The sequence below is a fragment of the Lithobates pipiens genome, unplaced genomic scaffold (genome assembly GCF_037356315.1).
Source record: "Lithobates pipiens isolate NorthernLeopardFrog02 unplaced genomic scaffold, aLitPip1_a1.2 Scaffold_19, whole genome shotgun sequence".
NCBI lineage: Eukaryota > Metazoa > Chordata > Amphibia > Anura > Ranidae > Lithobates > Lithobates pipiens.
The window spans coordinates 386,192,627-386,211,251 of NW_027507764.1; the positions used below are offsets into that span (position 1 = coordinate 386,192,627).

General features: G+C 42.1%; 1 protein-coding gene across 3 annotated transcripts in view; it reads right to left on the reverse strand.

Moving 5' to 3' along the window:
• Positions 1-6,211: 6,211 nt before the first annotated feature.
• Positions 6,212-18,625, reverse strand: part of LOC143997005 (beta-Ala-His dipeptidase-like) — a 102,810-nt gene continuing 90,396 nt past the window's right edge. For all 3 annotated transcript variants that reach the window (XM_077492360.1, XM_077492361.1, XM_077492362.1), the window contains 2 exons: positions 10,280-10,427; positions 6,212-7,416 (listed from right to left, as the gene is read on the reverse strand). In XM_077492360.1, the coding sequence (XP_077348486.1) occupies positions 7,290-7,416; positions 10,280-10,427 (275 nt within the window). In that variant the 3' untranslated portion in view covers positions 6,212-7,289. The remainder of the gene's footprint in view (positions 7,417-10,279; positions 10,428-18,625) is intronic.

Here is an 18,625-nt window from a genome sequence, read left to right on the forward strand (position 1 = left end):
TACAATATATGCCCAACCAGTTCCAGCAACATACTGGTATGTTGCGGGACTTTGAGTGCTTATACCAGAATGATGCCTGCAGGTTTAGGTATCATCTTGGTATCATTCTTTTCAGCCAGCGGTCGGCTTTTATGTAAAAGTAATCCTAGCGGCTAATTAGCCTCTAGACTACTTTTACAAGCAGTGGGAGGGAATGTCCCCCCCCCCCCGCACCATCTTCCATGGTTTTCTCAGGCTCTCCTGTCCCAACAGGGAACCTGAGAATGCAGCCGGTGGTTCCGCCAGCTGACCATAGAGCTGATCAGAGACCAGAATGGCTCCAATCATCTCTATGGCCTAAGACACCGGAAGCTACAAACATTTCATGACTTAGATTTTGCGGGATGTAAACAGCGCCATTGGGAAATTGGGAAAGCATTTTATCACACCGATCTTGGTGTGGTCAGATGCTTTGAGGACAGAGGAGAGATCTAGGGTCTGATAGACCCTAATTTTTAAAAAAAAGAGTACCTGTCACTATCTATTGCAATCATAGGGGATATTTACATTCCCTGAGATAACAATAAAAATCATAAAAAAATATATATAAATGAAAGGAACAGTTTAAAAATAAAATAAAAAAGCAAAATAAATAATAAAAAAAAAATTAATAAAAAAAAACACCCCTGTACCCCCCTGCTAAGGCGCAACGTGGAACGCAAGCGTTGGTCTGGTGGCATATGTAAACAGCAATTGCACCATGCATGTGAGGTATCACCACGAAGGTCAGATCGAGGGTACTAATTTTAGCAGTAGACCTCCTCCGTAAATCTAAAGTGGTCACCTGTAAAGGCATTTAAAGGCTTTTAAAAATGTACGTAGTTTGTCGCCGCTGCACGTTTCTGCGCAATTTTAAAGCATGTCATGTTTGGTATCCATGTACTCGGCCTAAGATCATATTTTTTATTTCATCAAACATTTGGGCAATATAGTGATTTTTAGTGCATTAAAATAAAAAAAAGTGTGTTTTTTCCCCCAAAAATGCGTTTGAAAAATCGCTGCGCAAATACCGTGTGAAAAAAAAAAATGAAAAACCCACCATTTTAATCGGTAGGGCTTTTGCTTTAAAAAAACACTTCATGTTTGGGGGTTCAAAGTAATTTTCTTGCAAAAAAAAATATTTTTTCATGTAAACAAAAAGTGTCAGAAAGGGCTTTTTCTTCAAGTGGTTAGAAGAGTGGGTGATGTGTGACATAAGCTTCTAAATGTTGTGCATAAAATGCCAGGACAGTTCAAAACCCCCCCAAATGACCCCATTTTAGAAAGTAGACACCCCAAGCTATTTGCTGAGAGGCATGTCGAGTCCATGGAATATTTTATATTTTGACAAAAGTTGTGGAAAAAATACATTATTATTATTTTTTATTTTTTTTTTGCACAAAGTTGTCATTAAATGATATATTGCTCAAACATGCCATGGTTATATGTAAAATTACACCCCAAAATACATTCTGTTGCTTCTCCTGAGTACGGGGATACCACAAGTGTGAGACCTTTTGGGAGCCTAACCGCGTACGGTACCCCAAAATCCAAGCACCACCTTCAGGATTTCTAAGGGTGTAAATTTTAGATTTCATTCCTCACTGCCTATCACAGTTTCGGAGGCCATGGAATGCCCAGATAGCACAAAATCCCCCCAAGTGACCCCATTTTGGAAAGGAGACACCCCAAGCTATTTGCCGAGAGGTATGGTTAGTATTTTGCAGACCTTCATTTTTGTCACAAAGTTTTGAAAATTGAAAAAAAGAAAAAAAATATACATTATTTTTTTTTTCTTCATTTTCAAAAACAAATGAGAGCTGCAAAATACTCACCATGCCTCTCGGCAAATAGCTTGGGGTGTCTACTTTCCAAAATGGGGTCATTTTGGGGGGTTTTGTGCTATTTTGGCATTTTATGGCCTTCAAAACTGTGATAGGTAGTGAGGTGTAAAATCAAAAATTTACCCCCTTAGAAATCCTGAAGGCGGTTCTTGGTTTTCGGGGCCCCGTACGCGACTAGGCTCCCAAAAAGTCCCACATATGTGGTATCCCCGTACTCAGGAGAAGCAGCAGAATTTATTTTGGGGTGTCATTTCACATATGTCCCTGGCATGTGTGAGCAATATATCATTTAGTGACAACTTTGTGAAAAAAAAATAAAAAAAAATAAAAGTTTGTAATTTTCCCGCAACTTGTGGCAAAATATAAAATATTCCATGGACTCAACATGCCTCTCAGCAAATAGCTTGGGGTGTCTACTTTCTAAAATGGGGTCATTTGTGGGGGTTTTGTGCCATCTTGGCATTTTATGGCCTTCAAAACTGTAATAGGTAGTGAGAAGTGAAATCAAAGATTTACGCCCTTAGAAAGCCTGAAGGCGGTTCTTGGCTTTCGGGGCCCCGTACGCACCTAGGCTCCCAAAAAATCCCACACATGTGGTATCCCTGTACTCAGGAGAAGCAGCAGAATTTATTTTGGGGTGTCATTTTACATATGCCCATGGCATGCGTGACTAATATATCATTTAGTGACAACTTTGTGAAAAAAAAAATAAAAAAAAAAAAGTTTGTAATTTTCCCGCAACTTGCGGCAAAATATAAAATATTCCATGGACTCAACATGCCTCTCAGCAAATAGCTTGGGGTGTCTACTTTCTAAAATGGGGTCATTTGTGGGGGTTTTGTGCCATCTTGGCATTTTATGGCCTTCAAAACTGTAATAGGTAGTGAGGCGTGAAATCAAAGATTTACGCCCTTAGAAAGCCTGAAGGCGGTTCTTGGCTTTTGGGGCCCCGTACGCAGCTAGGCTCCCAAAAAGTCCCACATATGTGGTATCCCCGTACTCAGGAGAAGCAGCAGAATTTATTTTGGGGTGTAATTTCACATATGCCCATGGCATGCGTGAGCAATATATCATTTAGTGACAACTTTGTGAAAAAAAAAAAATAAAAAAAAAAAAGTTTGTAACTTTCCCGCAACTTGCGGCAAAATATAAAATATTCCATGGACTCAACATGCCTCTCAGCAAATAGCTTGGGGTGTCTACTTTCTAAAATGGGGTCATTTGTGGGGGTTTTGTGCCATCTTGGCCTTTTTTTGGCCTTCAAAACTGTAATAGGTAGTGAGGCGTGAAATTAAAAATGTATGCCCTTAGAAAGCCTGAAGGCGGTGCTTGGTTTTCGGGGCCCCGTACGCGGCTAGGCTCCCAAAAAGTCCCACATATGTGGTATCCCCGTACTCAGGAGAAGCAGCAGAATTTATTTTGGGGTGTAATTTCACATATGCCCATAGCATGTGTGAGCAATATATCATTTAGTGACAACTTTGTGAAAAATTTATAAAGTTTGTCATTTTCCCGCAACTTGTGGCAAAATATAAAATATTCCATGGACTCAACATGCCTCTCAGCAAATAGCTTGGGGTGTCTACTTTCTAAAATGGGGTCATTTGTGGGGGTTTTGTGCCATCTTGGCATTTTATGGCCTTCAAAACTGTGATAGGTAGTGAGGAGTAAAATGACATATGTATGCCCTTAGAAATCCTGAAGGCGGTGCTTGGCTTTCGGGGCCCCGTACGCGGCTAGGCTTCCAAAAAGTCGACCACATGTGGTATCCCCGTACTCAGGAGAAGCAGCAGAATGTATTTTGGGGTACAATTCCACATATAACCATGGCATGTGTGAGCAATATATCATTTAGTGACAACTTTGTGTAAAAAAAAAAAAAAATTTTTTTTTTTGTCATTATTCAATCGCTTGCGGCAAAAAAATAAAATATTCAATGGGCTCAACATGCCTCTTATCAATTTCCTTAGGGTGTCTACTTTCCAAAATGGGGTCATTTGGGGGGGTTTTGTACTGCCCTGCCATTTTAGCACCTCAAGAAATGAGATAGGCAGTCATAAAATAAAAGCTGCGTAAATTCCAGAAAACGTACCTTAGTTTGTAAATGTGACAACTTTTGCGCAAACCAATAAATATACAATTATTGACTTTTTTTTTACCAAAGACATGTGGCTGAATACATTTTGGCCTAAATGTATGACTAAAATTGAGTTTATTGGATTTTTCTAATAACAAAAAGTAGAAAATATCATTTTTTTTCAAAATTTGCGGTCTTTTTACGTTTATATCGCAAAAAATAAAAATCGCAGAATCAGTCAAATACCTTTAAAAGAAAGCTCTATTTGTGGGAAGAAAAGGACGCAAATTTCGTTTGGGTACAACATTGCATGACCGCGCAATTACCAGTTAAAGCAGCGCAGTGCCAAAGTGTAAAAAGACCTCTGGTCATTTACCAGCAAAATGGTCCGGTCTTAAAGTGGTTAAATACCCTCTCACAGAAAGCACAGCGAGAGCGCTGCTCCCACTAGGCGGGCTCAGAGAGAGAGTAACTTAAGCACCTAACCAGACCATAGTTCCATACCTGTCAGAAGAGACAGTGCCACCTGTGGCCAGGCTGAACATCTCACAGTCCAGTCAGACTGATGCTGACGTCTAAATTTAGACAATTGTACCCAAACCAAACTGCAGTTTAGGCAAAACTTTAACTTTGGAAGAACGCATAGCGTGTGCTCTTCAGGAGGCGCTGCTACACAAGCATGGATATAAATAAGATGTGCAAACCAAGGAAGAAAAAATGTATTCAATTAATAAATAAATAAATAAAAATTAAATTTGTGTGTGAAAGTAGACATGTTGTGTGTGAAAGTAGACATGTTTGCCACAAACCAAAGACATTTCAGGAGAAGAACCCAGTAACAACTGTGGAGTATTGTAGAGGAAAGTTTATCGTTCGGGGTTGCTTTGCTGCTTCAGGATCTTGGTGGCTTGCAATCATTGAGTAAACTATACATACATTCTGCATCATATTAGGGCCTCATGCACATAGGTGTATGAAAAAATCTCCTCTAATTGAACAACCCCAGATTTGCTGGCAGGAAATTTATGCATAAAAACCTGTTCAAACCTGTAAGTATTTTTTATTGAGCATAACCTAGCAAACTAGAAAGTGCCTTTAGGTGTTTAAAGAGGAAGTAAACCCTGATGGGTTTTACTTCCTCTTTTTTTCCCCTGCAAAGTAAAAACATAATGCTAGCCCATTATGTTGCACGTACCTGCGAATGAAGCCTGGTGGCCGCATCTATCTTCACCCCCTCTTCCTTCCAGGGCTGTGGACTGCGGCTCTGTGACTGGCCACTCCCGTGCATTCGCACAGAAACTGCCGGTCACGGCCCCTTTCTTCAGTGCGCATGCGCCGATGACATTGGTGTAAGTTTATATATGGTAAATATCCAGTACCTACAGGTAATGCAGCCCCATGCACATGAATGTTAGTACCGCAGTACCAAACGAAAAAGGGGAGGGGGATTTTATCTGCAGCACAATGAAAAGAATCATGGCTGTGGCATTAATTTACAGCCTCTTAACTCCAAGTGTAAACTAGGCCCAATAGTTTTTTTTTTTTTTTCATTCAGCCTGAGGGCTGAACTAAAAAACAAACATATTTATCCATCTATGCTACACAGCGCAGAGAAACAAAAAATTTCCAGCAGGGTACTTTGACAAAAGTTGGTTGAATGATCAACTTTTTTTGAATGGAGCGAGGCCAACATGGTCACTCACTAAGAATTTTTTTTACCGTATATGCCCAGCAAAATGGGTGTCCCTGATGGCCGCCTCCTGTGCGAATTCCCTCGATTGAAAAATCAAGCTGGGCAGAAAATGATCAGCCAAAAATCAGGTGCTCGCTGTCAAAATACAAATAGCCATAGTAGGAAATGTGTCCACTGTATAGGGTGCATGGATGAATCTGTTTTATTCTTGTTCGCGGTCCGCAGTTAGAGAAAAAAAAATTAAAAATTTAAAGTATGGCCTGCTTTAGGGCTTTTGTGTTCTATATGCTACTTCATAGGGCTCAGTTTTTATTGATAATGGCTCATAAAGCCGGTGTGCTATTTTCTTTGCAACCAAAGCAGAATGCAATTATATACATAGGATTTAAAATAATCAGGGCACCCCAAGAATTATGCAAATTCAATTAGGGTCTTAAATTAATTGTTTTTTTAAGTAAATCTGTTTTCATTAACCCAGTAAATTTAAACTGGGCATATAGTGAAGAAAATGCATTGTCAAAAAACCCAGTAAACCACCAAAGTTTGGCTGCACTTACAGTATAAAATAAATGAATTCCATAAATGAAAAATAATGTATTGTTTGTTTTCATACAAATAAAACACAGAATGCATACATACAACTGCTTTGTCACAACTTCTAAGACAAATGTAAGAAAATAAAGCAGTTACAAGGTACGAATGTAAGAAAGTAAATATTTCTTTTTCAGTAAAAAAAAAAAAAAAATGATAGCATCTATATCCAGAGTAAAAATTATGCAGAGACTATTTTGAAACAGCAAACAGCAATGTTTAAAGTACAGTAATCCTTGCAATCAGCAATCTTTTCTCTTTTTTGTGATAAAATGATAAAAGGCACATTCTGACTGCTTGTCAGTCCTCTTTGTGCTGTCGTATTAAACAAGCTCAGTCAATAAATTAGAGGAGACCAGTGATTTGAAGGCACTACACTTACTCTGTAACTTCTATAAAGCTAAGTTCACACTTGGTCAGTCTCTGAAAAGCAATGCACAGTAGATCGCTTTTTGAGCGGCGGCTAGGCAGCTACTATCAGGCATTCAAGAGGCGGCATAGTGCCACCTCCTGAATGCTGTTTATAATTTTTTTTGTGTTTTTGCTGAAAGGTAATTTTCAATGAAACTAAAGTGCCACAACTACAAATCAAATGTTTAGCTCATGGTTTATGGCATGCCCCAATTGACGTGAATGAGTGAGTTTTTACCATGTTAAAGAGGCCTAATCGTTAACACTTTACACAAATCTTCAAGTTGGACTGCCAACTCTGCATACGTGATACAACTGAATGGAAAGTTCTATAGTGGCTTGTGCTATATGCATAGTTGGTAAAAGCTGTCTATTAAAGCCACTATGCATGCTCTGTCAAGCATGTACACTTGTCACAATGTAGCTGCACATACTTGGTCTCAGTTCTATGCACAATCTAGCAGAAAAAAAAAGAAGATACTTACTTGACCTAAGGCTGTCAAGATGTAATATATATTTCATTTACATAAATCGAGGTTTGCAAAACCCAGAGACAATCTGTACTAACAAAACAACTAAAACAATAAAGTAAAGTAATGATATAAGGAGCTAGTAGGGTATATTCAATTCCTGAAAAATCTTAGTATTGCTGTTTTCAGGTTCCGATAAGCTGAGATATTTTTAATTTCTTTTGGTCTGATTTGGCCAGTGAATCTTCATGCAGCTTTGACAATTCCAAGAAAAATACTGCAAAAACCTTGGTCCCTTGAATGTAATTAGATCTGAAAATAAGAAATACATAAAACATGTTAAGTAACTTTTCAAAGAAAGGGTAAGTCAGTCGGTGAACTATAAATTGTTGCTTGTAAATGCTGCAATTATACGGTACTAACACTGGCATGTCCAGAAAATTGCCCTGGTCATTATTTAGGTGCAAGTTTTATGATGCATGAATGCCACAAACTTTAAAGCCTCTAGATCTTTTGTACACTATTCCCCACAAAGTTTTAATAAGGAATGTTTGAAGAAAATGTTTCTTTTTATTTCTGCATAATGTATGGAGTAGGACCCTGTTAGTCCTAGTGACCATTTTCATCAAGACAGAATGTGTTAGGATATTCAAAATTTGACAGTTGCCACTGGAACAGAAGGCCTGGACAGTTGTCTAAAGCCAATGGGACACCTGTTCTAGCGATAACTACATTTTTTCTTAGTGACCGCCTCCTGTAGATTTACTGCTACAGGGTGGCCGTTGTGCACAGAATCATGTATATATATGCGATTGTGCATTTTCGGGTAGGGGGCGTGCAGTAAAAGCAGCACGCGGTACACGTATAAAAACTTGTTAGGCACACGTTTAACTCCTTGATCACCCTAGATGTTAACCCCTTCCCGCCCAGTGTCAATAGTACAGTGAAATTAAACAAAGGAGTAAGCACTGATCCGGTATAAAAACCCAACATGCCAGAAAGTTAACATAATAAGGAACTTTAATAGACTCATCAAACAAACATAGTCCAGCAAATGGAAGGAATAAATACACTGCAACTCACGACTCTGGTGTATACTGTGGCTGAGTCTGGGGAGATAGATGGCTGCCTCTGTGTGCTGGATTTCCTGGGAGCGGGCGGGTGGCCCGAAGGCTGGGCTAATCTCTGCCTGGTAAGGAATTGCCAGTGCGAGGGGCATGCAGAGCGCTGGGAGCCGCACTCGGAAGCTAGTGTGGAGACATCAGGCAGAGCAAAAGCAAAGACCAGTAGCAGCAGCAGGGCTGGGCTCTGGTGTGTGGATGGGGATAAACTGAGCAAATCTGAGCTTTCTGAAGGCAGACTACATGTTTAGGGGATTAACCCCTTCTTCAGATCACCTAATGAGAGCCAGTTAGCTTTTTACTTTGGGTTGCTTGTTGCCACCATATTTTTCAAGGTACGTGCCCTTCTAAAAACCACCTGAGGTACGATGGGGACCCAAAGTTGGGTCCGATTGGATACGGCAACGTTTCCTCATTACACTGGCTATTGTTGTGTAGTTATTGTTGAACCCTGTGATAAATCTGGCGCTATTCGAAAGGGGGGACTTTTTTTTTTTTTTTGCCGGGGGGGGGGGGGGGGGCAGTCCTCAATACATAACCAATGCTATTTTAATTCTTACATATGCACTGTAAAAGGTATTATCTTAGTTATTTTTATTGTCCTATTTTACTGCAAGGGCTAATCCCTTATTAGAAATGGATGATTGAACTGCTCTCTGGCCTTTCTTTATTTATTTCCCCTGTTCGCAGACTCTCATTAGGCGACCTGAAGAAGGGGTTAATCCCCAAAACATGTAGTCTGCCTTCAGAGAGCTCCAGCGATTTTCTCAATTCATCCCCATCCACACACTGGAGCCCAGCCCTGCTGCTACTGGTGTGCTACAAGAAACAACTCATAAAAGCAAAGAGCTCTCTCAAGGCCTTTATAACTTTATTATTGCAAAACATACTGATGGCATTGGTTACAGAAGGATTTCTAAATGTCTGAATGTTCTAGTGAGCACTGTTGGGGCCATAATCCAGAAGTGGAAAGAACATCATTTTACCATAAACCGGCCATGACTAGGTTTATGGTCAAGATTTCTGACAGAGGAGTGAAAAGACCAGAGACAAGGACCACTTGTGAAGAGCTTCAGAAAGACCTGAAAATAGCAGGTACAATTGCTTCAAAGAAAACAATCAGTAATGCACTCAACCGCCATGGCCTGTATGCACGTTAACCACGCAAGACTCCATTACTGAAGAAAAAAGCATGTTGAAGCTCCTTTAAAGTTTGCTGCACAACATTTAGACAAGCCTCTGAAATGCTGGGAGAATATAGTCATATCATTGAAGGAAGGATGAATGGAAAAAGGTACCAAAACATTCTTGATAAAAATCTTCTGCCATCTACCAGGATGATGAAGATGAAACGAGGGTGGACATTTCAGCAAGACAATGATTCCAAACACCAAAGCTAATGAAACTCTCCACTGGTTTCAAAGAAAGAAGATAAAGCTGCTAGAATAGCCCAGCCAGTCACCTGAATTGAATCCAATAGAAAATCTATGGAAATAACTAAAGAGTTAGTAAGTTCATAGAAGAGGTCCATGGAACCTTCAAGATTTGAAGGTTTGTGTGGCAGAATGGGCCAAAATCCCAACTGAGCAATGCATGCGACTAGTTTCTCCATACAGGGGGCAACTTGTCATTACCAACAAAGGATTTTATACAAAGTATTTTACATACATTTCAGTTAGCGTGTTCAATACTTATTTTGCCCGCTGTGTGTGCCTGTATATATATATATATATATATATATATATATATATATATATATATATATATATATATATATAGTTCTTTGCCATGAGGTGCCATGTTGAACTTCCAGTGACCAGTATGAGGGAGTGAGAGCGATAACACTAAATTTTAAAATGCCTGCTCCCCATTCACACTTGAGACCTTGTATATATATATATATATATATATATATATATATATATATATATATATATATATAAACACACACACACACACACACACACACACACTTTAAATCCTTTGACAAAATGTTTTTAATTGTCTTTGGTATGGCCAACAGAACTAGGTTTTTGATATAACGTATGTCTCACCTGCTTATTTTCTCATTTTGTGAATGTTCCCCATCATCTGCTCCACCAATTGGAAGCATCATTACTTTCTTTTTGGTTAGATCTTGGAAAATTCTGGCTAATGGTATAGTTGAACCATCCCTGATCATATCTGGCGTAACACCAAACACTGCAAAAGGCAAGCAGAACAATACATATTATGCTGTATATGTAATACATAATTGCATCTATTAACAATACTCCTATGGTAAAATGTTTGCACCTTAATATTTTGTTAATTATAATATGATAATATAAAATTTGAATCCATTTTTATGCTTAAAATGTTGGTGATAATAATTATGTTAGGTAAGGCAAGTAATGCACACAGATTCAGTTTCCTCACAAAGCATCTCAAAAGCTTTGAGAGGGACACACACTTTTTTGCAAGTCTTGACTAGACATCATAACATTAAGCCAGTGGTGGCCCGTACATAGGGGGTGTATTGGCACCAACCCCCCCCCCCCAACCTGTTCTAAAAAAAAATGGTCCCTTTAAGATTGTCCAGGCGCCGGACACAAGGCGGTCTATGGGAAGCTGATTTGCCCGTGTTTAGGGAGTATTCGGGCCGCAAACGATGCACACACAAACACTCCTACTCTTCTGGATTTGTTTCTGTCCTTTCCTATTTTTTAATTGGCAGGGACAGGAGGACTGTGGGAGGTGCTTTTTGCGGCGCCACTTCCGGTTTCCCGGCTCACTGCTGTGTGGAGTGGACTGAAGCATGGAAGGCATGAGCGGCCGGCTCCACCAAGCATCATTATGCATCCTTCGGATTCCCTCCTACAACTTAAGGCAAGCCCAACAATCCCCCTGACACAGTGGCATCACTGAGGGGGGTGGGGGAGCTATCCACACCTGGGGGACACCCACAGAGGGGTGACACCATCCTGAGGGCAGCAGAGAGTCCTGGGTCCTGGAGGCAGATAGAACACTGGCGTCGCACTAGCCCAGAGTGAGGCTGCCTCTTGTCACAAGCCCGCCGCCTGGAGAGTGACCCTCAGTCTGAGCAAGCAACTCTCTGGGCGGCTGGACGCTCAATCCTTCTCCACTTGCTGCAGAAGTGCATAAGGGAAGGAGGGTCTATACTGATGGTGGGGGAGTGGATTGTCCTAGGGGGTATGTATTGATGGTGGGGGTTGGATTGTCCTGGGGGTTCTATACTAAATGAGGGGGGCTATATACCCTGATCTGTGATGCTGAGCTATATACCCTGATCTGTGATGCTGAGCTATATACCCTGATCTGTGATTCTGAGCTATATACCCTGATCTGTGATGCTGGGCTATATACCCTGATCTGTGAGGCTGACCTATATACTCTGATCTGTTATGCTGAGCTGTATACTCTCTCCTGTGATTCTGAGGCTGTATACTCTGCCCTGTCATTCTGGGGCTGTATACTCTGTCCTGTGATTCTGGGGCTGTATACTCTGCCCTGTGGTTCTGGGGCTGTATACTCTGCCCTGTGGTTCTGGGGCTGTATACTCTGCCCTGTGGTTCTGGGGCTGTATACTCTGCCCTGTGATTCTGGCGCTGCATACACTTACCTGTTATTCAGGGGCTGTATACTCTGTCCTTTGATGCTGAGCTGTATACTCCTGACACTATGAGTGGAAGCAAGTGGAATATAGGGGGCAAACTGGGTGGATTCTATAGGAGCGGGGGGCTTATGAGAAGTGGGAGGGGTCAAAAAGAAAGGGTGGGGTCTCCCCCCCATTCTAAAACTTCACTAGCTACCACTGCATTAAGCTGTGGCATGCCCTCACCCATTTATTGTTATTAGCTGCTAAATATGATGAATGACCAATAGAGATGTGCAGAAAACTTTATAGGAGCGTAGCCATCCAACCGTAGAACACCTTTAGTTTTTGCACACCAGCAACTGAGGCCAGTGACACCTTAGTAAAAATACATCTTTAAAATAAACCTTTCAAATATTTTTAATAATGCAAATTAAACCTGTCTAAAGTACACTATAAGTTTTGTTTTGTTCAATCCAGTGGGCTGAACGAAAAAAAAAAAACCTGACAGAGCACTGTACTAATACAAGTGATGTTAGTATAGCGATCTCCCCCATTTTGTTATTGTGTTCTGACAGGGGGGCCGCCCCCCTACCAGAACACACTGGGCAATGGCTGCTAGCGCTGATTGGATGCCGGTCGGATGCTGGTTTTCCACCATGCTCGTTCAACAGAAGCTGGGCCTGAAATTGGCTTCTGTCGGACAGGCAGCTGTAGACACGGGCCAAAAGTTAGCTGGTTTATACTGTAGCTGCTAACTTTGGCTGATGTTCCGCCTGTGTGTACCCAGCATCAGAGCCAAAAGCTGCCCATTTTCTTGCATCATACCTAGTAATGATGTCCTCCCTAGACTTTGATGTGGCAGGTGGCCATTACGTGATCCAGAATTCAGGAAGGTCAAGCTCTTGGTAACAAAATGAAACCACAATTAGAAAGGCACAAATAGAAGGGTTTTCTTTAATAATAATAAAAAAATAATGTTTTTTTAATTTTTTTTAAATAACCAATAAAATGCCTGACAGATTTGCTTTAGACATTCTTCCTCGTACGTAGGGGTGCAATTACTTAATTAAAGGTCTTCAAAGTGTGCTTGTGTTCAAATTATAGACATCAAAGTATTTAGCATATTTTCAAAAGCAGTAAAAGAGCTTTAATCAAAGCCATCCCTGACTCTTGCTTCATGTACTGTGAGGTAAACCATTAAAGTGTCTGTAACCCTCTGAAATGAATATGAACCAAGCATATCTTTCTATAGTGTATACTTACCTTGTTCCAAAGCACTTCATGCAATTTCCATCTGCTGTTCCATTCACTGCTGACAGGTAATCCCAACTCCAAGCAATCATGGGTGACTGACAGCTTAGGTTGTACATGGTTCCCTATCAGAATGTGTGGAGGGGGTGTGTCCATTCTCTCCATTCATGTCTCAGATTGCAGTCAGTTCTTATTTTTTTAAGCGCAGTGTGTTACATCTGATCTCCTCCCCCTGCCTTCTGGAGCTGTGTAAAATGTGTGCTTTAGGAGGCTGCAGAGTAGAGAGTGCCATAGATAAACAGGTACAACTTAAGTAGGAGGATTTGTTTAATCTCTTTATATATAGAGGCCAGTCACTTCAGTGGTTATATGTAATGCCGTGTACACACGATCAGACTTTCTGTCAGAATAAACTCTGATGGTCTTTCCGATGGAGTTCTGATGGCGTACCGCTGAAACGGACTTGCCTACGCACGATCACACCAAAGTCCGTTCGCTTAGAACGCGATGATGTACGACGGGACTAGAAAAGGAAGTTCAATAGCCAGTAGCCAATAGCTGCCCTTGCTTTGTTTTTGGTCCGTCAGAATAGCATACAGACAAACGGTTTTCCCGATAGGAATTGATTCCGTCGAAAAGATTTAAAACGTGTTCTATTTCTAGGTCCGTCAGAATTTTTGAAAAAAAAAAAGTCCACACACAATCGGAATATCCAATGAAATCTTTCCCTCTGACCTTTTCTGCCAGAAAGTTCAGTAATGTGTACACGGCATAAGGGTTTACAGCAACTTTAAGATCACAACAAAGGCTCTAAGCTCCCGTTCACACTGGTGAGATTTGTCATGTGATTTGACAGGTCCAAATGACATGACAAGTCGCACCCTATTGTCAGCAATGGAACTGTTCAAATCGGTGCAACTCTGAATTTGCGGTGCCACACCATTTTGTAAAAAAGGTTCCTGCACTATTTTTTGAAATTTCAGGCGCTACTTGCATAAACATCTGTTCATTTAGTCGCACACATGTTAGCCAAGCTGCACCTGAAGTCGCACTGACCTGAGGCTTAAAAATCGTGCAACTTCAAGTTAAGTTGCACAATTTCAAAGTCGGATTCAGTGTGAACAGGGGCTAAAGTTGTGTTTCAGTCAATTTCTACCAAGAAAGGGAAAGAGTTGTGATCTCAGTTCCTTTGTTGCAAACTTTGAAGACACATTTCTCCACAGTGCCTATAGCTACAGGGCTTGCTGTAAACGATAAGTTCACCTTTGGGAACATGTTAAATGTTTCACCCAATATTAGGGTGGAAGATATAGCATGTTCCCAATGCTGCAGCTGCTGCCGGCTGCCCCCACCACCCTGTGGCAGCCATATAGGAAGAAGTTACCTGTGGTTGCCATTGGTTTTTGAAATCAGCAGGGCTGAGCGGAACTCCGCCCAGACACCCACATCATCTATTCACACAGCTCTGTGTGAGAATGAACTACAAGCCCCCAACATCCGTTTTGACTGTTGGCTTTTAGCTGTGGAGCACCATGGCAGTTCATTGATTCTTCCTGTCAGTGTATCTCCATGCTCATACAGGATGTATGGGCACGCAGATACACTGACAGGAGACTTGTATGGCACTAGTGATCGGCTACGTTAATACTTAAGGGCACTTTCACAATGAGACGATGGGGGCATCGGTGGTAAAGCGCCGCATTAGTGGCGCTTTACCGTCACTTTAACTGTGCTTTTCGGCTGCTAGCGGGGGCTTTTAACCCCTGCTAGAGGCCAAATAAAGGGTTAAAAACCCTTTGCAGGTGCTTTGGTGACGCTACCCATTGATTTCGTTGGTGTTTACACCTCTCCTAAAGCGCCCGAAGATGCTGCTTGCAGGACGTTTTTTATCGCCCCGCAAGCTCACCGCTCCAGTGTGAAAGCACTTGGGCTTTCACACTGGAGTGACAGAAGAGGCACTTTACAGGCGCTATTTTTAAATGCTAAAATGCCTGCAAAGCGCCTCAGTGTGAAAGTAGCCTTAGGCCGCGTACACACGCGGGGACTGTTCGCTCAACTTTGTTCGCTGAACAGTGTTTCGGCGGACAGTCCGCTCGTGTGTGGGCTTTCAGCGGACAGTTTCAGCGGACAGTCTGCTGAACAAAGTTTTTCGGAAATTCCGAAAAACTGTCCGCTGAAACAAAGTTTCAGCGGACAGTCCCCTCGTGTGTAGGCTTGTTCGTCAAACTAAGTTCCGCGCATGCTCAGAAAGGATTTACACGCCGAAGTTTGCATTGCAGTGTATAGGACGTCGTATTTTTCGTCCCGTCGTACGTGCCGTTCACGTCATCGCGCACGGTTTCAGCGGACTGTTCGTTCGTCGTGTGTGGGCAAGTCCGTCCATGCTAATTTTGAGCGGACTGTCCGCTGAAACTGTTTGACGGACAAAGTTGAGCGAACAGTCCCCGCGTGTGTACGCGGCCTTAGTGTGCACATTCTCGATCTTTTACATAGTCCTGTATAATTGTCAGGTCTGTTTTAAGGCAGTTTTCTTTTTTAGGTTTACTGGTGTTTTAGCTAGATATAACTTTCAGCATTATAATAAAGGAAATGGAGTTAGAGATGCATAAGCAGCCAAGTAACTGCAACTTGGCAAGAAGGCAAGCCAGAAATTAAATTCATGTCCCTACATGTAATTAATCAAGGAAGATTACAAAACACTTGTGTTTAAGAAATTCAAATTATTTTGTATTGTATTGGAATGTCCAGAGTTTATTAAAGTGGACCTATAATGAAATGTTAATACAAAGCCACATTAACACAAGTCCTGCTGGGATGGATAAATAAATAGTGAACAAAATAGGTGCCTTAGGGAAAATGCTGCCACAGCTTCCCTGCAGTGCTAGCCACATGGCTGAAGGCCTACTTGAAGGAGAGGATCAGAGTTCACAATGGATGACCTTCTCCTTATGCGATCAAATGCTTGGCCCTTCAGACATGTGACCAGCACTGGAGGGAGCCTGGAGCAGTATTGTCTCTAAGAAAAGTATTTCAACCCTCCTATCAAAGATTGTCTATCAGAGCAAGACTTTTCACAAAGCTATATTTTAACATTTGAGCATAGGTCAAAGTAACACACCCAACTGCAATAACTGTGGCTGCTGTATGGGAAATGTGTTGTTAGTTGGGGTAAATTTATAGAAAATCATGTGTTACCCGGGAACTGTTATACCGTACATTTGCCTGATTTATAAAGTTAATTTAGTGTCATTATTCACGGACACATTTAACCCTTCAAGAAGAATTCAGAAGCATCTGAATTTGGTGGCTGTTTGCCTGAAATGTCGTTCTGTTACATTTGCTGTAGTTAAAAATCTGTGAATGTTACATGTGAAGCAAAGATTTACCCTATTCTACACTCTGAGCTGGCAAATCCTATAATAACTCTGGTGCTATAAACATTTCTTATGTTAACTCGTGCATGACTATGGAGTATATACTGAAAAATGTTTACATGACAGTGCAGAAAGGAAAGAAAAGCTGGACTCCCAACCCTATATGTATGAATACATTAATTGGATGTATAGATTTGACAGTATAACATAACGTAATGGTACAGTAATGTAGGGAATGGACCGATTATCAGCGCGGCTTACCCGCGACCGATATTCACTTTTTTAGAGCATCGGTAACAAAACTTACTGCTTTAAGGGGTTTTACCGGAGTGATGCCTGCAGCTTTAGAGCGGACGGTCGGCCTTCTTGTAATAACAACCAATGTGGTTCAGCAGCTGCTCAGCTGTTTTTACCAAGCAGCGGGAGGGGATATCCCCCCTCCCGCCACCTTCCACTGCTCGCCCGGGCTCTCCCATCCCACTGGGAGACCCAAGCCACCAGCTGGCTGCCAAAGACCTGAACAAAGCTAATGCTTTGTTCATTTCTGATCTAGTAACCCAGAAGCGATGTCATAACATCACTTCCGAATTACTAGCATCTTAAAGGAGCCAATTTAGAAAAAATAGAAAGTATTCAAAAACGCCGTACTTGGTGTTTTGAATACTTTCAAGTGCAGAGGAGGGGTTTGGGGTCTTATAGACCCCCGATACGTCCATAAAGAGTACCTGTCACTGCTTATTACTGTCACAAGGAATGTTTACATTCCTTGCGACAGCAATAACAGTGATAAAAAAAAGTGTAAAAATAATTTTTTTTAATTCTCAATGCAATTCGATCAGACATTCAGAAATGGTCCCAACTTGCCCACTCTTGGCTGGGGAGGATTGGGATAGTCAAGATGAACTTGCTACCTAGGGTACTCTTTATGCTCCAAATGATACCGCTTGGAATTCCGTTTTTTTCACGCTACTAAATTCCATAACCAATAAATATGTTTGGAACAGGAAAAAACCCAGACTTCCTAGATCTCTAGTTATTAGATCTAAAAGAGAAGGAGGCCTGGCACTACCGGACTTTAGAATGTATTTCCGTTCAATAATATTGGCCAGGTTCTCTGACTGGAAATATTGTAAGGACACTAAACTATGGATAGCCCTGGAAATGGAACTCAGTGGAACTGATCTCCCGACTCAAATGTGGATACCAAGGAAATACAGAAGCCTATCAGATGACACATCTCTGCTAACATATTCCTCTCTTATGGCTTGGGACTCTTTGTCTAAGGCCGCGTACACACGGGCGGACTGTTCGCCCAACTTTGTCCGCTGAACAGTGTTTGGGCGGACAGTCCGCTCGTGTGTGGGCTTTCAGCGGACAGTTTCAGCGGACAGTTGGACGGACAAGGTTTTTCGGAATTTCCGAAAAACTGTCCGCTGAAACCTTGTTTCAGCGAACAGCCCGCTCGTGTGTAGGCTTGTTTGTCAAACAAAGTTGCGCGCATGCTCAGAAAGGATTTTCACGCCGAAAGCTATAATGCAGTGTATAGGACGTCGTATTTTTCGTCCCGTCGTACGTGCTGTTCACGTCATCGCGCACGGTTTCAGCAAACTGTTCGTTCGTCGTGTGTGGGCATGTCCGTCCATGCTAATTTTGAGCGGACTGTTTGCTGAAACTGTTGGGCCGCGTACACACGGGCGGACTGTTCGCCCAACCTTGTCCGCTGAACAGTGTTTGGGCGGACAGTCCGCCCGTGTGTGGGCTTTCAGCGGACAGTTTCAGCGGACAGTTGGACGGACAAAGTCTTTCGGAAATTCCGAAAAACTGTCCGCTGAAACTGTGTTTGAGCGAACAGTCCGCCCGTGTGTGGGCCTGTCCGCTGTACTTTCGAAATGAGCGGACTGTTCCCGCTCGGAAAGTCCGCCCATTTCGAGCGCGTGTACAGGTAGGCGGGGCCCGCGAAGGAGACGTCGCGGGCTCCGCCGCCTGGAATGGGCTTAAAGGGGAACCCCAACGCCGAAAAAAATCGGCGTGGGGGTTCCCCCAAAGTCCACACCAGACCCTTGTCCGAGCACGCTACCCGGCCGGCCAGGAAAGGGGGGCGAGCGAGCGCGCCCCCCCTCCTGAGCCGTACCAGGCCGCGTGCCCTCAACATGGGGGGGTGCCTTGGGGAAGGGGGG